General features: G+C 40.9%; 2 protein-coding genes across 6 annotated transcripts; one reads left to right on the forward strand and one right to left on the reverse strand.

Annotated features, from left to right (window-relative positions):
- Nucleotides 1-1300: 1300 nt before the first annotated feature.
- Nucleotides 1301-9541, reverse strand: LOC143006740 (NACHT, LRR and PYD domains-containing protein 3-like). The gene is made up of 10 exons (XM_076158001.1): nucleotides 7765-9541; nucleotides 7496-7669; nucleotides 6998-7171; nucleotides 6123-6293; nucleotides 5826-5993; nucleotides 3796-3963; nucleotides 3503-3676; nucleotides 2899-3069; nucleotides 2577-2750; nucleotides 1301-2504 (listed from the first exon to the last, which is right to left on the reverse strand). Exons 1-10 carry the CDS (start codon nucleotides 9498-9500, stop codon nucleotides 2288-2290), a joined length of 3327 nt encoding a protein of 1108 aa, XP_076014116.1. The 5' UTR covers nucleotides 9501-9541; the 3' UTR covers nucleotides 1301-2287.
- A 1391-nt stretch (nucleotides 9542-10932) lies between these two features.
- On the forward strand, nucleotides 10933-22342 carry l3mbtl4 (L3MBTL histone methyl-lysine binding protein 4). Of its 5 annotated transcripts, none has more exons than XM_076158003.1 (19): nucleotides 10953-10993; nucleotides 12851-12949; nucleotides 13279-13378; nucleotides 13658-13743; nucleotides 14034-14138; nucleotides 14242-14377; nucleotides 14535-14626; nucleotides 14875-15026; nucleotides 15669-15745; nucleotides 15898-15983; nucleotides 16203-16313; nucleotides 16412-16526; nucleotides 16673-16772; nucleotides 16906-17043; nucleotides 17695-17772; nucleotides 18719-18804; nucleotides 19356-19582; nucleotides 19771-19833; nucleotides 20563-22342. In XM_076158003.1, the coding sequence occupies exons 3-19, from the start codon at nucleotides 13348-13350 to the stop codon at nucleotides 20719-20721; spliced, it is 1842 nt and encodes a 613-aa protein (XP_076014118.1). In that variant the 5' UTR covers nucleotides 10953-10993; nucleotides 12851-12949; nucleotides 13279-13347; the 3' UTR covers nucleotides 20722-22342. The 5 variants fall into 5 exon arrangements, with proteins under 5 accessions (XP_076014119.1, XP_076014118.1, XP_076014122.1 ...); XM_076158007.1 differs by having other exon boundaries at nucleotides 19416-19582; XM_076158006.1 differs by having other exon boundaries at nucleotides 17698-17772.
- The last annotated feature ends 597 nt before the right edge of the window (nucleotides 22343-22939 follow it).

Genomic DNA, 22939 nt, shown 5'->3' on the forward strand with positions numbered 1-22939 from the left:
ATTATTTTGTTTTGGTTTATTTCAGGTTACTTCCCTTCATTTCTTAGTAGAGTTTTGTTCAGGTTATTTTTTGCTCAGTTAATGCTTTTGTTTATTTCATAGATTTAGTTATAATATAGTGGGATTTTTTATTTGACTTTAGCTCACATTCCAAGAGAGTACTAATGAAAAACAAGCAGTTAACATATAAAACTGGTGTCAGATTTAACAAACACAAACACACACAAACACCAAAAATAACCAAAAATACAAAAACAAAATGTAATAATAATACAGACGCATGAAACTGACCAACATCATAAAGATAAACACTTTGTTCTCATAGATTCTGTTTGCTTAACAATTTAAAAGGAAGTTTGATGTGAATGCAGTCAGTATAAAAAGAAGAGAAAAGGGTTTAAGACAAAAAAGTTTAATAACTTAAATGCATAAGTTGTATTCACGTCTAATATTAGTACAGTTTGACACAAAATGACCCCATTTTGTTTGCTTTTTGTTAACATTTCAAACATTTCCCGTTAACAACATCTGACAATTTCAATTAGCTCGATTTAGTTGTTTTTCCTTTACAATATTTGCGTTAAAACACTGTCATGCTGTAACAAGATAATGAATCAAAAGTTTGAAAAGAAAGAGAGAATAAAAGGCATAAACTTTATAAACACAGTTTGATCATTCCTGAATATATAGTGAAACACACAATCCCATGAAATGATAAAGAAAATCAGAGTCCCATTCAGAAAATTAAATAGATGAGTTTTTGTAGCTTTAAGCTCAAAGCTGAGTAAAACAACTTAAAAAATATTTGATCTTGATTATAATCTAGAATAATTTAACCTTGATTGAGTGATCAGGTTATCAATAACTACTGATCAGTGACCAAAAAAGAAAAGGGAAGAGGAGAATGAACTTACATCTGAATGCCTTGGTGCTGATCATCCATCTGCAGAGAGAGCGAGGGAGTGAGAGAGAACGAGAGAGGGAGAGAGAGAGAGAGAGAGAGAGAGAGAGAGGGAGGGAGAGAGGGAGGGGGAGGAGTGTTTGTGTTGTGTGTGTGAGCTGCACATGTGAAGTTTTACTTTAAACAGACGATTATTGTTGCTGTGTTAAATCTACACACGCAATCATGTTCATGTTCATGAAATATCACATGAAATACTCAAGAAATTATGAATTTCTCAAAAGTGACCAGACTGACACATGGGTAACAAAATATTTTATTTGAATTATTATTGTACAATTACTACAACTCCATTCATATAATACTTAAACAAAGATTTAAAGTGCAAAACCACAACCGACATAAAATAATAACAAGGATTTTCACTTTTTCAGATTATATTGCAGTAAAAAATTTAAAAAAATAATTCCTATGATTAAATAAACATGATGATGATGATGATGACACTCAATTTTTCTTTTGTTTAAACATGATCTTTCTAGTCTAAATCTTTTTTGCGTGGTTATATTTCCTGTGTGCTATGACATCATCAGTGCTGAGATAAATGAGATTTCAGGACGGTTTCACATTTTAAACTCCATCCGGTGACATCTAATCCACCCCAAAAACAGACACACCAGCCTTAACTTCAAAGAAAAGCTCAAACTGCAATCCTGTGACGTCACTGTCAGATTGAAGAAAGAATTATTGATGGAATTAAAAGTGACAAATGGACTTTATGAATTAGGTGGATGGTCTTCATGTCCAAACTGTTTGGTCTGTTAATGCAAGTCATTTAAATTTGATTGACAACTAGAATCCTTAAATCTATTTTCTTGGTTGTCTTGTTCTTTTTGCTGTGCTGTGGGTTAATGGAGATCCTGTAGGAACAGAATAATTAAATCATAAGTACTCCCACTAACATACAGTGCGTTATCAAAGCTTCTTGTTCCACTGACTGACAGCTATTGTTGCTATTAGTTGTCTCTGGGGTTTGAGATCACCTTCCTCTCTCTCAGAATCCAACACATAAACAAATAATGATTTAAAAGGCAAAGAGTCACACCCATGATAAAAGTACACACTAATAATTACTAAACTACAGACAAAAACAAAACAATGCAGAGTAAATAAAAACGACTGCAGCAATTAACTTCTAAATATCTAATCTCTTCTTCATTTTGTTTGATGGCAGATTGCAATCTAAATAAAATATCTAAAAGTGGGTTTTGATGTAATTTCCTGACAGTGCAGCGCCCCCTGGAAGTGTCCTAATAGCCTGCAGCAGGCTGTTTCCACAGGATGAATGAGGTCAGGCAGTCTTTGCAAAATTGTCTACAATATGTTTTACACAAGACTGCTGAAACCAGCACGATTATGACTCTGTCCTGACCTCAGAGTCTCCAGATTGCAAAGGTTACTCCTCATGAAGTCAGACAGCAGCTTCAGTCCTGAATCCTGCAGGTTGTTGTAGCTCAAGTCCAGCTCTCTGAGAGAAGGATTGGACTTTAGAACTGAGACCAGAGAAGAACAGCTTTCATCCGAGATATCACAGTGTGACAACCTGCAGAGAGAGGACTTTTAAAGACCACAGCTGAGTTTCAGGCATGACAGAGAGGGAAAACAGAAACTTTACCTCAGACTATTCAGACTACACTGTAGCCTCTGTAGTCCAGCAGACAGCGTCTTAACACCTGAATCCTGTAACTCATTGGCACTCAGGTCTAGATTCCGCAAATGTGAGGGGTTGGATTTCAGAGCTGAGACCAGAGAAGAACAGCTGCGTCCCGATAACCAACAACACTGCATTCTGGATTAAAAAAAATATGTGAAAAAGAAACCTGTTTGAAATTATTCAGTCACTAATCAAACAAACCTCCATGTCATTCCAGTTCAGATGTTTTCAAAGTCAACAAACTGTTCATGTAACATTCAAAGCTAACACAGACTTTTCTGACCTCAACGTTTCCAGTTTGCAATGTGGACTCCCCAGCCCAGCAGACAGCAGCTTCAGTCCTCCATCCCACAATTTGTTCCCACTTAGGTCCAGATTTCTCAGAGAGGAGTTGCACTTCAGAGCTGAGGCCAGAGCAGAACAGCTTGTCTCTGACAACCAGCAGGACTTCAATCTGAAAAAGAAGAAAGTCATCTGTCAATAGAATTCGATATCCCTAAATTGAAACCATGCTTGAAACCATGCAATATGTTATGACCAAATCAGAACAGGGGTCATGCTAACTCTGGGATGTTTAGCATCAATCTGTGTCCAAGTGGGCGATGGTGAACTCATCTGCTTCCTCACTAACTGTCCCCTCTCAGTGAAGTCTACGCAGAGGTTGGGGACATGACTCTGGTTTGATCTACTCCTTCTACACATTGAAAATAGACAGTGTAGGTGGTCCAAGAAAGACGGCAGGATATTGGCCACCCCTGTTCTATTCATGACAACACATACCACTGTCAACCATAAGCTGTCAAGCTGACTAGTACAAGTAACTCACAAATAATGATTACATTAACCTTTTACTTAACTTATGGCAACATTTTTATGTGCACACTAACCTCAGAGTCTCCAGTGTACAGTGTGGACTCTCCAGTCCAGCAGACAGCCAATTCCCTCCTGAATCCTGCAGTTTGTTTCCACTCAGGTCCAGCTCTCTCAGATAGGAGTGGTTGTACTTGAAAACACAGGCCAGGTGCCAACAGCTGTTGTCTAACAGTCCACAACTATCAAGCCTGACAAGGAAGAATGATTAAATCAGATTTGGTGTGGCTATTCAGTACTATTGTCTTTGCATCACATCAAAGAACCAATTTCTCTTTAACTAAGAAAGATCTCAAATTCAAAAGCTGACCTCAGAGTCTCCAGTCTACACTGTGAACTCTCCAGTCCATCCGAAAGCAGCTTCACTCCTGAATCCTGCAGCTGGTTTCTACTTAGGTCCAGCTCTCTCAGATGGGAGGACTTCAATACTGAGGCCAGGGAAGAACAACTGCCCGCTGACAAGCGGCAGTAACTCAGTCTTGATAAATAATAAAGCAAAAAAGACTACATTTCCATCGAGGTATCATCTGCAAAAAATGTAATATTTTCCATTCCATAATATTAAATGAATACAATCATTCATTTGAGAGTCTATTTAAAGTCCCATAATATGCCAAATATTATTTTCCTTCTGCATGTAAGTTAGTCATCATGGTTTGTAACACTCCAGAAAGTCAGAAATGATTACACCATCTGGTTCATTCAGAATCCTCATTTATGTAAAGCAGTATGAAAATACCTCTTCCAGCTGTTAGTTTAGGAAACTAGATCTGTGCCCCCGAGGTAATTAAACACACCAGTTGAAGAAACGCCCCCTTCACTTCCCTGAGCTCAGTGCTGACTCAGCACAAATATGGCTTCTGGCATGGGACATGTACCCATCCCAACTGTTCCTGTTCTGGCTAATTCCTGAACATGGTGGCAACATCAGCAAGATCTCGCAGGCCATTTTCCAAACGCATTGTCCCTGGTGGGTGCTCAAAGTTATGCTGTGTTGAATGTTGCACTATATCATATTACCACTGGAAAGAACAAACAAATGGGCCATCCTTAGTAAACATTAAAAATTCAATAATATGTATGTGGGGACCATTTCAGTATCCCAGCATTACCTTGAGAGGAGTCTTGTTTGCCGCCGGTCTGCTCCTCAAGTGAATCAACCCCCATCCACCTGATCGACGTTCAAGGAAAGCTGGACCCTCTCTTCCAGTTGATTTGGGTGTTGGTCCTCCAAAGACCGACCACCTCTTTTAGTGGCAGACTTCTCGTTGAAGGTCAGTTTGTCTTTGGTGTGCCTTCTAATATCCTGCCAACATTTTTTAAAGTCAATAATGGACCCTTATATCCTGTTGACAGCGTTGACTTTGGCTGCTATTTCCGTCCATTGAACTCATCTTGTGGCGAGAATGGAGGAATGAAACTTCTTGATTGCAGTTCTGCAAGTTTTTTTTTGTTTCATCAACCAGAGTTACTAAGTTAACTGAGGAGAACTTTGTCTTTCTTCTCTTTGGGAGCATTGTATTGCTTTCCTGACAGATGCAAGAAGTGTCTTAAACACCGGCAGTGCAGTCAAATCAACTCGCTGCAGCTGAGCTCATTTACATAACAGGTCTTAATAAATAACTTGCTCAACTGAAAACAACAGTGACACAAAGATTTGCAGCCTGGATGGTCATTTGCGTCAAGCTTAGTAAATATGGCCCTTCGGTGTTTGTACCTCCTTGTAACCTTTCTGACTTCTCCACCCATCAGACCACCATCCAAGAGACATCATCTTATGGAGGATGAAGAGAAGGACCATGAAGACGGCCCTTGACAAATGTGCCTGATGACTCACAAAGTGTCTCGGAGGAGTCAACAGATACATTGCGAAAAGCCTTGGTAAAAACAGTTGTGCACAATGAGGAGACAACATGTAATTGCTGCCAGCACAGCTTGCAGGGGCCGTGGTTGTTGCCACAGCAACCCGATAGCATCTGGTTAATCTGCCTCCTCTGCCCTCCCCCTCATTGAGAAAACCAATCAGAGCTGTGTTGTATTTGCGTATTGTTTGCACACCATCACGCCCACTCAAACAGCACGTTCAGACAGCTGACAGAGTAAAGGAATGACAGCAGCCTGCAAAAACTTTGTTTGTGTGGATTTCTTTGCCAACAAACTTCACAGGTCATATTAACAGACCACACGGAACTACTACTTTACTAATATTGCGCATAATATGGGACATTTAAGTAGTTGTCAATGAACATTGAGTCTTTTAAAGTTATCTATTTATATATGGCTACAATATGCATTTATTGTAATATATCATAATAACAAACCAGTAAAGTTTTATCTGACCTTAGCACCTCCAGTCTACACTGTGTGCTCTCCAGTCCAGCGGACAGCAACTTCACTCCTGAATCCTGTATGTCGTTGTTACTCAGGTCCAGCTCTCTAAGATGAGAAGACTTCAGCGCCAAGACCAGAGAAGAACAGCAGCTCTCGGACAAATTGCAGGACTTCAACCTGAATATGATAATCTGGAGTTATAATACAATATAAATAGATAGCGTAGCTCAGAACATACGGCTGTTTGTAAATTTGGCATTATAACAATATTTGGATATTGTTGATGTTAATGAAGTGCTGTATAACCTCAGAGTTTCCAGGAAATGTTGTAGACCCTCCAGTCCAGCACACAGCAACTCCACTCCTGAATTCTGCAAAGTGTAATTTTCACTCAGGTCCAGCTCTCTCATATGGGAGGGGTTGGAATTCAGTGCTGAGACCAGAGAGGAGCTCTTCGACAGCTGACATCTAACAAGTCTGTGTTTACAACAGAAATATCCACATAGACATTCATTTATTTCACGGAATACAATCTGAGGATTTGGGCCATTTTACTACTTTAATTGGAGAGCATGTGTGTGCACGTCTGTGAGTGCACGCATGTGTTTCTTCACATTCCCCCAATAGCCTCAATTGCTCAGGGGCCTGGCATGTGCATGGGGTGCATTCAAATTAATTTTATCTACATAGGGCCAAGTCATAACAAAGGTCAACCCAAGGCACTTCACATACAGAGCATTCAAAGAAACCCAACATTACCCCATGAGCAAGCACTTTGGCAACAGCATCAAGGAAAAACTCCCCTTTAACGGGGAGACCTCAGAGAGAACCGGGCTCTAGATGCGCGGCTATCTGCCTTGACTGGCTGGGTTTTAGAGAGAAAGAGAGAGGAGAGAGAGACACACACATACAGAGGCACAGCAACAACAATGATAATCGTAATAATATTAATATGAATAAAATGCATGGACGAATGAAATGCATGAATAGAATTGCAAGTTATACAATTTATAGTAGTGAGAGATGGGAGACATGAATGGATGACAGGAAGTTGTGCCATGTTCTTTTGTCCATGCATTATGATGCGACCAGGAAATTAACACTACATAGTTACGTCTCCGGTCATTCATTTAAAAAAAAGAAATTGTTTGGATACCAGCAACAACAGCTAGAGAACTGACCTGAGAGTCTCCAGTCTGCAGTCTGGACTCTCCAGTCCAGCAGACAACATCTCTAAACCTGAGTCCTGCAGGTCATTGTAGCTAAGGTCCAGCTCTTTCAGATGGGATGGGTTGAGCTTCAGAGCTGTGGCCAGAAAAGCACAGCTGCTGTCTGACAAACTGCAGGAACTCAGTCTGAATGAAAAATAAAGCATGCAATCACCACTTGTGCGTTATCCAATTAGACCTGTTATACCCAAACAATGAGCTACCCTTTTATTTATGGGAAAAAGGGTGAAAATGGTGAAATGTGTTCTTAGGGGCTGTATCTGTGTGACATAACTACAAAACATCTTATTAGATTGGACTGAAACCTTTACAGTTGAAAAGGAATGTCTGCAGCTTGGAGGGGCGCAGAAAAACTTCTGATCTATAAAAGGGGGGCGCGCGAAAGAAAAAGTTTGGGAACCACTGATATAAACCATGTTAGCAGAGAGAAACAAACATGTGCCCCCTGACCTGAGACTCTCTAGAGAACAGTTAGAACTCCCCAGTCCAGCAGAGAGCATCTTCACTCCTGAATCCTGCATGTCGTTGTTGCTCAGTTCCAAACATCTCAGCCTGCAGTACTGGGAAGTGAGAAGGGAGGACAGAGCTTCACAGCTCCTCTCTGAGAGCTTACAATCCCTCAGCCTAAAAAAGAATCAGCGGACAATCAAAATGTAGACAGACTGTAAAAAAACACAACAGTTGACATTGTGAGTTTGTCCAAGTATGTGTCCACTTACAAAGCTTTACTGGACACTTTGACCACTGGAAGCAGCCTGAGTAGAGCGTCCTCTGAAGCACAGTATTTCTTCAGGTCAAACACGTCCAGATGTTTTTGTGACGACAATAAGATAAAGAGCAGGGCTGACCACTGAGCAGGGGACAGTTTCTCACGGGAGAGATGTCCTAATCTCAGGTATTGCTGGATTTCCTCCACTAGAGAATGATCCTTCAGCTCATTTAGACAGTGGAACATATTGATGCTTCTCTCTGCAGAGGGACTCTCACAGATCTTCTTCTTGATGTACTGGACTGTCTCTTGATAAATCTGTGAGCTGCTGCTTTTCGGCTTCAATAAGCCTCTTAGGAGTTCCTGATTGGCTTGCAGGGACAGACCTAAGAAGAAGCGGAGGAACAAGTCCAGGTGTCCGTTTGGACTCTTCAGCGCCTTCCTCACAGCCCTCTTGTAGAGGGATCTTTCTGCAACTTTTTCTGTCATTAGTTTAAACAACCATGGGCGTTTTGACAGTAGATCAACACCAGAATCGATGAATGTCAAGTGGGCATAAAGAGCAGCCAGAAACTCCTGAACACTCAGATGAACAAAACAGAACACCTTGGTCAGGTACAGTCCACTCTCCTCTTTAAAGATCTGTGTGAACACTCCTGAGTGAACTGAGGCTGCTCTGATATCAGCTGATCTGATGCCACACTCTGTCAGGTCTGATTCATAGAATATCTGTTGTCCTTTCTGTAGGTGTTCAAAAGCCAGTTTCCCTAGGGATAGAATCATTTGCTTGCTCTCTGGATACCAGTGTGGATCTGTCTCATCCTTCTCATGGTACTTTACATTTTGCAGTTTTGATTGCACCACCAGGAAGTGGATGTACATCTCACTCAGAGTTTTGGGCAGCTCTCCTTTCTTGCTGGTATTCAGCATACGCTCCAGAACTGTTGCAGTGATCCAGCAGAAGACTGGGATGTGGCACATGATGTGGAGGCTTTGTGCCGTCTTAATGTGGGAGATGATGGTGCTGGCCTGCTCCTCATCTCTGAATCTCTTCCTGAAGTACTCCTCCTTCTGAGGGTCAGTGAACCCTCTCACTTCTGTCATGATGTTGACAAATTCTCGAGGGATCTGATTGGCAGCTGCAGGTCTTGTGGTGATCCACAGGTGAGCTGAAGGAAGAAGCTTTCCCCTGATGAGGTTTGTCAGCAGACCATCCAATGAGGTGAACTCTGTAACATTAGTCACAATCTCATTGTTGTGGAAGTCTAAAGGAAGTCGACACTCATCCAGACCGTCAAAGATGAACACAACTTGGAACTCTTCAAACATGCATTTTCCAACTGTGATTTCAGTGAAAAAAATCTGAATAAGTCTGACCAAACTGTACTTTTTGTCCTTGAGCACATTCAGCTCTCTAAAGGTGAATGGGAATGTGAGCTGTATGTGCTGGTTGGCTTTGCCTTCAGCCCAGTCAAGAGTGAACTTCTGTGTTAACACTGTTTTCCCAATGCCAGCCACACCCTTTGTCATCACGGTTCTTATTGGTTTGTCGAGTCCAGGAGTGGACTGAAAGATGTCTTCAATCCTGATTAATCTTTCTGGTTTCCTGGATGCTAGTGCAATCTGGTTGACCTCGTGCTCCGTGATGAACTCTGCAGGCTCTTCCTCGGTGATGTGGAGCTCTGTATAGATCTCATTCAATGCTACAGACTTTCCTGTTGATGTGATTAGCTGAAACCTCTTCATCAGATTAGATTTGAGTGTTTGTTGGCACTTGTCGACAGTCTCAGTCTCTGAATGAACAAACAAACACCAGATAGCATCAATGAGAGAAAGTTATGATTATAATAACTATTAAAAGAATGTACTGGTAACATTTCATATTAACATGAAAATCAACAAGAAAGGACATGGAGATTATTTCCACCAGACAGATGAGCAGAGAGTTTTTGTTACATGTTATACCATTTTTGTTGGTATAGTTTGTGGAGCCACTCGTATATGGAGGAGTTTGGGTTTAAGGGAAACTTTAAAGGTCAATGGAGCTGAGTAACTGCATCAGCTCAGAGGGAAATCAGACAAATACAATATGGAGTGTGCCGGCAGCATCGGTGATGGATTTATAGCATATGTAACATCATTGACATATGTCAGTTATTGCTATCAGTGAGTTGTAATGTTTGAATGTATATGTAACAGGAAGTCTCAGTAAAACCTCCCTGCTCAGAAGTCCCTGTGCCTACCAGAGCTCTGAATACGATAAAACAGTAATAACAGATATGATGATGTGGTGACATCTGATCCCCAGGATGTGTCCGACATAATTTTTTTTTTACTTTCACAACTTTCCATGATACTCTACATACCTTTGGGTCCTGAGCGGATGTTTGCTAAATGCTGCCTCAGATCATTCCTGCCAATCTTATGTAGAACCTTGATGGTCACCTCTAGAGTGTTTCCGTTGTAGGTCTGCACCATCTGGTCAACAGTGTCTGGCCGGTCTGCCTTCTTAATCAGGCCCTTTGGGATTGCTGGGAAGCCATCCAGAGCTTCTGCTTTCTGCAGATACCACTTGAAAGATTTTAACTCCTCTTCATCCAAATCCTCCAGAGTCCTCAGGAGCAGCTCCACAGGAGAGTCCATCACCGCGCTTAATAACGGTAGAGCTGCGCTTCCGCAGTTCCAGTCAAATAAGGTCAAGTGTAAATGATTTAATCAGATTATATTCTGCATATGAATATCTCATCAGAACCTCAGTGTGTCCCACAACTTTGATTTATTGTATTTTCTGTTTTTTGAGAAAGATGACGTGAGAGACGTGTGACATATTTCCTACCTGCTGATTCTCTGTCTCTCAATCGGCAGCAAACAACGATGAGACCTCAGACTGTTTCAAAGTGGATCCACTTCAGATAATCTGACCTTTAGACCAGGAAACATATTTATCAGAGCACAGTACTGCTTTATCTCCCGTCACATTCTGAAACACTCATATAAGACCTAAATATCTGCTTTAATATACTAATTGATGATGTTTTTAAAGCAAAGCCCTCAGACTCCACCGACCCTTCTCCAGTTCTTATGGTATCCTACTTTTGACCCCAAGGACCTGAGAGCTGGGGAAAAGAAATCGTCACTCACTGTTACACGCCCACTTTCTGTGAGCATGCGCAGTGAGCACGGAGTCTATGTATTTCCGTGTTGTGGAGCTGTCAGCAGTGTGTTTGGACCACAGGGCGGTAAGCGTTCATTAATACGTTGTTAAAGTGTTGGAATTGTTGTTGTTGATTTTGTTTGCTGTCATTTGGTTATTTATGTGTTTACTCCGGCCCCTCTGAACGTTTCTGAGTGGCTCAGAAGTCGCCCCGAGTCTCTGACCCGGTTCCGCTTTCATTGTGTCAAGTTACATGGAGTCAGAATCAGCACTTCTGCTCAATACGTTCAAAATAAAACACTTCCGGATGTTTTGGTTCGTTTTAAGAGGGTTAAAATCTAGGTTTTAGAGGCTAAAATCAATATACACGTCGTCTTTAAAGTAGAGTCTGTACGGACACCGAGTCAACAGAGAGAGAGAGAGTGATAATAGTCTTATCTATCTCTCTCTTTCCCTCTCCTTACACACACGTATAATTATCTCTCTATCTGTCTATCGCTCTCTCTCTCTCACACTCTCTCTCTCTCTTTCCCGAAACACATAAATTAAATCTCTTTTTGGTCTAAATAAGCAGTTTAGATTACAAGTAGATTCTACTGGTTATAATTATTCAAATGCGAGTGATTTACAGAATGTAAAATATGAAATAATATACTGGCAAGACTCTCTTAAGGGCCAAGCACTTTATTATTTATTGTACTTTGTACTTCTCCAAATACTTAATTATGCGTCCTTTTTTCCTTTAGTGTCCTGTCATCTATGCTTCACTGTATTCCATGAAGGCTGTTGTTTCACTCTATTCTTGTCTATGGTTGAAATGAGATTAACAGCCTCTAATGGACTTGACTTATGCTCTTTCCTTGCATCCATATGTAATGGCAACCAAACCTAATGATCTGACCTCAATATATTTTACATGAATGTACTTGCACTAAAAATACACTACACAGTTATTCTAGGTAAAGGAGAAGCAATTGTGTTAGAAAAAAGTTAAAAAGGCGATAAAAGTTGATACATTTCAAAATGGCAGACAAAACATTACGGTGACCGTGAAACATTTACATCACATGACCTCAGAGGATTGAGTCTCAATTATGCTACTTTAGTTTCTTCTCAATCCACCTTGGCCTTTCATCCTTTTTGGCAACTTAGAAAGCGTCTCTAAAATCCAATCAGTTCCTTTTGTGAGTCTTTTTCTGTAGATGGTATGGAACAAGTTGTGTGGAAATTTCACAAAATTTGTAGGACTATGGAAGAAAAGATTTACATTTTCAATGGTAGACAATCTAAAATGGCAGAATATGGCAGAAATAACATTATTGGATGAATTCATGATAAAATAATAATGAATAATGATGGATTCATGATTATATAAAAAAAAATGATTTTGTTTCTACACCAAATTGTTCAGTAGTTAGTAGCATATATTTACCTTTTAACTTTGACCTAATTGTGGCGCTAGAGGCCTTTAGGGGTGCAGTCCAAAATTACTTAATGATTATTTAGTCTATGCCCCATCACAGACTTACTTTACAGAATAATAATAATTAAGATATTGAAGAAAACTAACCATCCAATTCACAAAGGTGCCTTCACACTTGGTGCTTGGTCCCTATTAAAAATACAAAACAAATTGCAAAAGGTTAAGAATCATTTTCTGAGCACATGTGAAAATTCATCCTCACAAACAAAAATGCCAAGAAACAAATAAAAGCTAACAAATTAGATTGTGGTTTAATTATTCCATTCATCCAACCATTCATTCAATCTCTATGCCCGCTTATCCTGCTCAGGGTCAGAGGCATTTCACACCCTGGATAGGTCACTAGTCTTTCACAGGGTTTTGGTTTTGTTGTTTACACACTTGATTTATTGATTGATTAATCAAAACGAAGGATTATTTGATATCTGACAAATAATAATCACGTTTTTCACCTTTTAGGGCTTTTTTGCGAGGATGTCATTGGTTTACGGGGAATGTGCTCACCCTTGATCGGCTGAAGCAGTGAGATGCGTCAACATGCACACAGACACTCACCTGGTAAAACACACACTCACCAATATGAATCTGTTGCATTAATGACAAGGGTTGATTGATCAGCAGTGAGTGTCAGAGAAGCTAGGAGGCGTTTTAGTTTTTCCCCCCAAATAATCTACTGCCAACGAGGTGGTGGTGAAAGAGTCTTGCTCATTCCAACAACCGTGGGTGGAACCTGTAGGTTTCAGGTACAGTCACATCTTATCAGTCAACCCTCATCAATACAAAAACATCAGTGGAAATGAGTCAAACTTCACAAGAATATACAGAGTTGTATTGAAAGTACCTTAATATAGAACAGCTGGTGTATGTGTGGGTGGATGTCTTCACAGTGTGACGTCACAAACACACGATAACACTGACGGCTGACTGACAAGCAGGAAAGGGAAAGACACAAAGAGATGAAGAACAAAGTTAGCATCAACACGCAAGGTAAACCACACACACATATACACACACACGGGCCTGTCCACAGAGGAATTATTGAATTATTATTTTAGTGCTTATTGTTATCTGTTAATCTTTCATCACATTGTGTCATGTCATTGTAGAAACAACTACATATTGACATTTTACAAATAATCAGAAAAGGCTGAGTGTGATACTGTTGGACTGTCAAATATAAAAAATGTTTAATACCTGTGTGTGTGTGTGTGTGTGTGTGTGTGTGTGTGTGTGTGTGTGTGTGTGCGCGCGCGTGCGTGCGTGCAGTGAGTGTGAAGAAACGTTCCTGGTTGTGGCAGCATTACCTGGATGACCAGAAAGCGGAAGCTGCTCCTCTGTCACTTTTCACACAGGTAACACATCACACACACACACACAGTCCATCAAACTGTTTATATACAGTATATACAATTATGTAATAGATATGATTTCCCCTAGTTTGTCCAAATTTGATAAAATTTGAACAATCAATATTTTTGTTTTGTTTTGATTGTTCATGCCAATCTAAATGTTTTAATGTAATCTCTCTCTCCATCTTTCTTCTCTCTTTCTCTTTCTCTCTCTCTCTCTCTCTCCCTATGCATACATATATATATAATGTGTATATATATATATATATACTGTATGTGTTTGTGTGTCTTAGTCTCAGTCTTTTCCTAATAGGAAAAATGGTTTTAAAGTTGGGATGAAGCTGGAGGGCACGGACCCGCTTCACCCTTCCATGATGTGTGTGCTGACTGTGGCAGAGGTAACAAGCACACACACACACTGGAGAACTGTAAATATGCATGCAACGCATGCATACTGTGTCATTCAGTCAGGTAAATTAGTTCCTGTTGTGTCTCTGTTAGGTGATTGGCTACCGTCTTCGTCTCCATATTGACGGCTACTCGGAATGCTATGATTTCTGGGTAAATGCTGACTCACCAGACATCAGACAGGCAGGCTGGTCTAAAGAACACGATCACAGACTCCACCCACCTAAAGGTAACCACACCCATGCCTAACTCTCCCTAACCCCACCCCTCATCACTGATGTGGTCAGAGGTTAACAGTAATGACTGAATTCACATGATAAAACTCTCCCGGGCCCCCAATAACCGTGACTGTCCTTCTCTATGTAACTGTATCTTTGTCTTTCTAGGTTATAGTGAGACAGAGCTTGATTGGCAGCAATACCTTCAGTCCACCAACACCCATGCTGCATTGCAGACCCTGTTCAGGACACACAACAAAGTCAGTATGCAGCCAATCTATCAGCCTTTCTGACCTCTGAACACAGTGCACTGATACATTGTTGTAAGGGGTGTAATGATATATAAATGTTCACTTCCCAACACAGCCTGATAACCTAAACCTGCTGCTGTTCTTTATGAACTTCCCCCATTGTGTTAAACATGTAGACTAACGTGTTCATAATAGAAGTTGTCCTAACTTCAACAGCACATGTTACACTCACATCTACTTGCCTGTCTCACCCTCAGTGCAGCTCTCCTTGTGCATTCAGCGTGGGGATGAAGCTCGAGGCAGTGGACAGGAAGAACCCCAGCCTTGTCTGCGTGGCGTCCGTCACTAATGTCATTGATCAGCGCTTCCTGATTCACTTCGACAACTGGGATGACACCTATGACTACTGGTAAGACAGGCCGCAGTATAATAGGAATAATAGTAGTGGAGTTGTTAGCTCTAGTAACGCGGTTGTGGCCCAGCACTTTGCACTCATGCATTGTTGTTGTGATCAGAGCTGTTTCCAGTGTGATCAGAGCTATTTCCAGTGTGATCAGAGCTGTTTCCAGTGTGATCAGAGCTATTTCCAGTGTGATCAGAGCTGTTTCCAGTGTGATCAGAGCTATTTCCAGTGTGATCCTGCTTTTCTAGATGTGTTTTGACTGTGACTGCTTTTTCATTGTTATCGTAGGTGTGTTGGGAATGATCGTTTGTACTTTGATTCAGTAAAATGATCATTCAGTATGTTCATATGTCGTAGTCAGAGCTGTGAGATCGTCATCAGCTGTTTCCAGTATGATCTGCATGGTTTTTGGTGGGATCAGAACGTAAAGAAATTAAATTATCACAGCTCAGCTTTATTTTCAGTGGCTGGTAATAACCAGCAGGGGGAGCTGCAGCATTTCTCTCCACTTAACAGTTCTACACATGCACATAGTGAAAACATATACATTGGCACGTTCATGTATTGATTTTTATCATTATTGATAACATTGTGACTGTAGCAATGATTGGTGGTGGGTGATCATTGATTGGTATTATGATCAAATAGGTGTGACAGCAGCAGTCCATACATTCATCCTGTGGGCTGGTGTCAAGAACAGGGACGGCCTCTGACTGCTCCACAGGGTATACACACACACACATACACACACACACACACACACCAACCGAACTGAAACAGGCATCACTAATTCCCTTTACTTAGATTACTTTTATAGTTGGAATAGTAACTGAAGTCTGTGTGTGTGTTTGTATGTGTTTGTTTGTGTGTGTGTCAGGTCATCCCAGCCCAGAACACTTCACATGGGAGGAATATCTGGAGGAAACCAAGTCCACCGCTGCTCCCAGTTCAGCCTTCTCTATGGTATGACCTCTGACTTCCACACCCAGCTCTCTAACCTCAGTGACCAAGTGAGGCGCTGAGGAGAGGTCGAGGTTGAGGATATAAAGAAGGAAATAATGATGAATAGGAGGAGTTAGCAGAGGAGAGGAGATGTTTAGAATGCTTCACCTCATGGTGTTATTCACAGTACATTACCAGAAAGCTGCACATGATGAGTGACAGCTGTCTTTGTCCAAGCAGAGAGCTCCCCACGGATTCCAGGTCAACCAGAAGCTCGAGGCAGTTGACAGGAGGAACCCCATGTTGATCCGTGTTGCCACAGTAACAGACACAGAAGACCACAAAGTGAAGGTACAGTCCACGCGTCTTAGTGTCTACCTGCCCAACTAACCAAGAAATGGAAACTCTGAATTGCCCAGATGTTTGAATGAGTGTGTGTCTGCTTCTAGGTGCATTATGACGGCTGGTCCGAGCAGTTTGACGTGTGGTGTGACAGTGACCTCTTTGACCTCCATCCTGTCGGCTGGAGTCAACGCACAGGACACCCACTAGAACCTCCACCAGGTCAGCACCATGACAGGTCAGAGAGAGGGGGACAGGCAGGCCCGAAGACAGACAGATGGATCGCAGGGAGGCATGAAGATGTCACAGTAGGATCAGTGACAAAGCTAATTGTCGTAACAGTATTTGTGTGTGTTTGTGTGTGTTAGACTCCGCCCGCATCTCCTCCCCCTCTCAGGGTGTGTGTCCCACTCCAGGCTGCAGGGGAGTTGGTCACATTAAAGGCGCTAAATACACTGGACACCACAGGTATACACACACACACACACACACACACACACACACCAACAAACATGTCCCCACGTTTTTGTTCATTTTGTTCTATGAAAGGTCTCACCCTTCTGTTCCACCTGTCTGCCCTCCCTCTCCCTTGCTCATCCAGTGCCTTCGGCTGTCCGTATTCAGACATCAATATGCGAAAGGAGGTCGTGCTCCCAGACAGGTTAGGGGGAGGAAGAGTTGTGACCCTTGTACCCATAACTACCACCTCAATCCATCACCACGGTAGCCAGACAAACAGGTAATTGTGTGTGTCTGCAGTTCTTTGTGTAGTCCTACTGTGTTGGATACACAGATCTTTACAGCCTCATAAGTAAAAGGCCTAAAACTGCAAATGTTGTCCAGAGATGGCACTACAGGGAAGCTTGTGGGTTCATTCAATAGAGTTCAACCAAAACAGTAATGCCCGTCTTGTGGCATTACAATCTGAAAATAACTAGTTATGGGAGGCAGTAGCTCAGTCGGTAGAGCTTCCGCTTGGGAACCGGAGGGTTGCCAGTTCAAGTCCCTGCCGAGGTGCCCCTGAGCAAGGCACCGAACCCTCAATTGCTCCCGCCTCTGTAATGGGTGGTAATGTAATGTAAGTCGCTTTGGATAAAAGCGTCTGCTAAATGATCGTAATGTAATGAAAATGCAGCGACTATACAAACATGGACAGATGTCTGAGCTGTATGTTACACACTCAATAGATCAGCTATGTTGAGCATGAAGAAAAATACTTAATTGACGATGACTATTAAAGTAGAATAATGTCAAAAGACTTTTCCATTGTAGTCTTTGATTGATTGATTGATAGGTGATTTGTACGGAGGTTCTACGTGTAATAAAAACACCAGTGACAATTTAGAATCCCTTTTTTAAATATGTACTGTCTGTCTCTTTGTCTGTCCAGCAGCGATGAAGCTCTGGTGAAGGAGGACTCTCAGGATGAATTGGTCCTGCTGGGGAAGAGGAGGAGGCTGACAGACAGGTAAATTATTTAAAATGACTGGAAATAGCTTCAGAGGTCAACTGATAATACACGTACATAAAAAAAACCGTTAATCCAGTAGTTAATGACATCCAGAGTGAGCGGATGCATGAATTGCTTTCTGGTTCTGTATCAGATTGTCCAAACAATGACTGCAGGTTAAAACAATGACTCCTCTCCCATCTCTTCAGAGATATTTTTGGAACACACTACGTCTCATTTTAAGAGAGTGTAGGAGTTGGATATGGAGAATTAGGACACACAACTACACTCTCTCGCTCTCTCTCTCTCTCTCCCTCTCTCTCTGATTGGCAGATCATCTTTTGAGGGTTATATAAAACTTGCTTATGTAAACTTTCACTGTGAACTGTTAGGACATTCAATAGAAAAACTTAGACTTAGATTTGATTTGATATTTTATTTTAAATAAATAATGAACTTATCTTCATATTCAGATGCAAGAGTGAATAAAAAGTCATTGATCATATTGTGAATTACTCATAAAAAAGAGAAGCATAAACTGTGGTGGATGGATGGAAACACAAGGTCCTGTCTTACGTAATCTACTTTCAGATATAGATATTACCTGTTACGTAAACACATCCTGAACAAGAAAGACTCTCAAAACTGCTGAAAGTGTTCGGCTTTTAGTTGAGGTATAAAGTATAATACCAATATGTTTACCGCTTCCTTCTGGTCATCACATACAGTGTATTTTAATTCAAATCCACCATTAAATGGGAGATTATTGGAGAGCTCCAATCCAAAAGAGGCGGTAACGATTATTTGATTTTTGACTGATAATGTAATCAGTCTATGGATTTGAAAATAGACTAATAAAACATTTTTAATGGACAACCAACATTTTACTTGAGGTTCACTTAAGCAGCCCATTGAGTCATTTATGTTGACATGATGTAAGAGCTTTTGTCTTCTTGTCCCCCAGAATGTCCCAACCAACCAAATTGCTCCGTGTGAAACAGGAAGAGGAGGAACTTGATCTCAGGGACTTTGTTCCAGGTTCCCACACAGGTGTGTATTTGTGTGTGCGTGTGTGCGTGTGTGTGTGTGTTCATGATTGCTATAGAAACCAAATCTATATTTCACCACTGTCAGCAAATGCAGAGCTGAGTGTGGGGAAACACACACACACACACACACACACACACATACACACACACACAGACAAAGTATCCTCTCTCTCTCTCTCTTTCTCTCTCTTTTCATTGTGTTCCCATGGAAACTGTAGCCCCAAGAAATTGTTGTTGCCATGGAAACAGCTCACTATGGCAATTGTGGTTGTGCTCTCTACAGCACTTCTGTGAGTGTGTGTGTGTGTGTGTGTGTGTGTGTGTGTGTGGGGGAATACCTGCAGGCTTTACAGCTTGTTGATGTGTAGCCAGTGGTCCAGCAATACCTGTCTCACTGCTTCATTTTTTCCATCATCTTTTGACTAGTCTCACGTGTCCTGTCTCACATTTCAGGAGATGGATGACCTGTCTTTACTTGATAACCTCTCTCTCTCTCTCTCTTTCTCTCTCTCCTGCAACATAAGTTTATTGACCTTTCTGTGTCTCTTGCAGTTTGTTGCCCTGTCTGTCTCCTGCATAATTTGATGGCCTGTCTGTCTGTCCGTCCTGCAGCAGGAGAGTCCAGTCTGCAGGCTGCCCTCCACCAGTCTGTCTTCCTGTCAGCCATGTCGGCGCAGCCGGGACGGGACCTGTCTCTCTGCTGGGAGCAACACCGCAAGCTGCTGCCAAGGGTCGCTGGTGTGCATGCTGATGCCGTGCAGCACTGGAATGTTCAGCAGGTCAGGGCGATAGAAATGCAGACACACAGACACACAGACAGACAGACAAAGACATCAGACATCAACAGATCCTGCAGTTGTATTTCTATGAGGCAATTCTGCAGGGCCCAATGTCTAAAAGATAAATAACCCTCTCTCTAACACTCTGTATCTCTCTCTGTCTCTCTTTCCTTTTCTTTCTCTCTCAGGTGTCAGAGTTTATTGAATCTCTTACAGGCTGCGAGGATCAAGCAAAGCAGTTCAGAGAAGAGGTGAGTGGAGGACAAGAAATGAATGCAACAGTAATAGTCCTAAAACAAGTAAAAGTAAAAGTCCGCTCAAATAGATTAAGGAAACATTTAAATCCCACATCAGAAATTATTCATGTTGAAAATCTTTACATTATGTACTTGTAACTATGGTCAATGGAAACCAAAATTATCTGATCCAATTTGCCTGAATTTCATCATGGCAACTCATAATGCGACTCAGTAGTGTGTGTTGCCCCCACCTGCCTGCCTGCACTGCCAACAACATCTGGGCTCCTAAGGAATTGGCAGATGGTGTCCTGGGGGGTCTCCTCCCAGACCTGGATCAGGCCACCACATGCTAAACCATCTCCTTTTTGGGTCTTCTTTTACTTGCCTCTCCATTGCATCGGTTATCACTTTCATTTGCACCAATGCAGGGGAAATTGTGCTTCCTTAATGGACCGATTGAAATCCCTGAAGTTTAACTGACTTGGTGTTATACTGTGACGATTAAGTGTTCTCTTAATTTGAGCAGTGTAAGAGTAGTACTAGAAGTTTCTGTGGTAGCATTATCTGCAGTATTAGCACAGGTTTATTTGTATTTCTAACATTTATTGGATAGAATAAATGTAACATAGCAGCTTAGAATTAAGTGGCTGATCTCATCGATCTCTCTCTCTCTCTCTCTCTCTCTCTCTCTCTCTCTCCCTCTCTCTCTGCCTCATCTATCTGTCTGTCTCTGCCTTGAAGCAAATTGATGGGCGAGCCTTCCTTCTTCTTACACAAAGGGACATTGTCAGGATCATGTCAATCAAACTAGGTCCTGCCCTGAAAATCTACAATTCCATTTTGATGTTCAAACATGCTGAGGAACGGAGCCAATCAGAGTCCGCTGGCAGGAACAACTGACCTGATCTGACTGGGCAAGTCACACGACTGCAGGGAATTTCGAGAAAAATGCCCCAAAATTTTCCTTGTTTAACCCCCTCCTCCCTGTCTGTCATCTCTAAGAGGAGGTGAAACAGTGAGATAAGACAGATTTAGTTTGTCGGTCTCACTGTCTGTCTCACTCTGTCTTTCTGTCCCACTCTCTGTCTCTGCCTGTGTTTACATTCAGTTGTCAACCCCATGTTAAGCATCTCATTCTAGTGCTGCTGCTGCAAAATAATCTGCATTTCTGTTATCAGGAGTAGAGTAAATAGTTCATCATGGATCATGTAGTACCGTGTGGCGTCGCTAGGTGGTGGTAATGTCACATTATGGTGGACGCTAATCCCTAAAACATTAGCAATGTGGAAATATGGACAGGCCACAATAGATTGCAGGCCTCTGAGGACCTAAAAGGAGACCCTGCCATCTGTGTTTTGTCTCGGGGACAGTTTTGAGCCATTATGATTCATTCCTTTTGGAAACTTTGAAGGAGCTTAAGCCTGAAGTCGGGTGCCAGAGAAACTTGTTACAATGTCATGATTCATACAACACATGAATTTCTGTCATCCACTGGTGAAAACCACCTCGGCGCTTTGAAGTTACTAAACAAGTCACTTCATAGTAAGTTGTTTTTTTTTTTATTATGAAATAATTGTTTTTTAATTCATTCTGTCATAATATGTACACATCTACTCACATGTGAGCTTTAATCATGTCTACACACTGATATGTCACAGAAAAAACATTTGTCACAGAAAAAACACAGAAAAAAAAACATTTTCTATTTTGTGTGTTTGATATTTGAAAAAAAGTGATGTTTCTCTTGTGAATTAGGGTTTCAAAAACATTTTTAAACTCATTTTCTGGAACTGTGCTTTTTAGGAATGTTTTTTTATTTTAAAAAATCAGAGAAGGGAGAAAATTCAGAAACAACTTCAATTAATTTCTAGGTATATTTTAGAATCTAGAAATGTTATGATTTTCTACTTGGTGGTCATTTGTTTGGCAACTAATACACAGCTAAATTTAAAATAAAGATAATGACTTAACTCTGTCGAGGGCTGAATTAGTTTAATATAGGATGTGGTTTAACTTTTTTACTAAATTCTAATTTCTTGATTTGTTTTTTCTCTGAAATTTTTCTTCTAAATTATTTTTTTAGAATATTTAAATATTCCTCAGTTTGAATATCTGTGTAAGTAAATATTTTATATTTATAAGTGACATGTCTCCTAGTTTGTCACGACAAACCAACAGGGTCAGATTTAATCCAAAGGTTTTTAATGTAAAACAGAAATAAAAAAAACGGCAAAAATAACCAAACTAAGGGCTCAAACATGCTTTCACATCTCATCTTGGACGTATATGACAATCAATATTCACGTTAGATGCCACAGTGATCATGATTAAGCAAGGAAAATTATATGTTTGCACCCTGGCGTCCTCTGCTGTTTGGGTTGTGAATTGTTTGCAATTACTGATGCTAACGTTCAGAATGTTTTTTTTTTTTTTTATGTTTTACAATTTTCACAAAGACACTGGTGGACACACATTTATTCATCACAGTTCTGATTTGGTTGGAAGATATTTATATTTGTATTTTAGTATTATGAAAAATTACTGTTGTTATCTATTGTCTATATTCTATTTTAGAGTATTTCATTTTCTATTTTCCTGTTGTTTGCCTCAGTCTGTCCTGCTGAAGCTCAAACAGATAACCCGTCAGGAAGCTCTTTGTGTACTCCTCCACTTCTTTCTCTGTTGTTGTTGTTGTTATTATGACCATTTAGCCTAGCCCCCCGTCCCCTTTCTGTCAGGAGCATGCTTGACTTTCTCTGGGAAGCTAAAACGCTATTAATACTCTGATCAGCTCCATGGTGCAGTTTGTGATGCTAAACCTCCAGGCCTGCAGAGGGAAATCACACAATCAGTTTTTATCATTCAACACCCCAAATATCAGCTGAATCAACTTCAGTGATGAACCACACATGTTATTGTATTGATTATTGCCAGCATTCAACCTATTTATATTCAGATTTCCCTGTTTTTTGTTCGATGCTGTAGCAAACCAATTTATCCATACAGATCAATAAAGATCCATCTGATGTGACAAGTTTTCAGAGTTTGTGGCTTTTTTTATAAGAAGCCATATCATTAATTTTCTTCATTAAGTCGTAATTTAGATGAATACTGACAA

The sequence above is a fragment of the Genypterus blacodes genome, unplaced genomic scaffold (assembly GCF_046128005.1).
Source record: "Genypterus blacodes isolate CSIRO-AG114 ecotype Tasmania unplaced genomic scaffold, CSIRO-AGI_Gbla_v1 ptg000076l_1, whole genome shotgun sequence".
Taxonomy (NCBI): domain Eukaryota; kingdom Metazoa; phylum Chordata; class Actinopteri; order Ophidiiformes; family Ophidiidae; genus Genypterus; species Genypterus blacodes.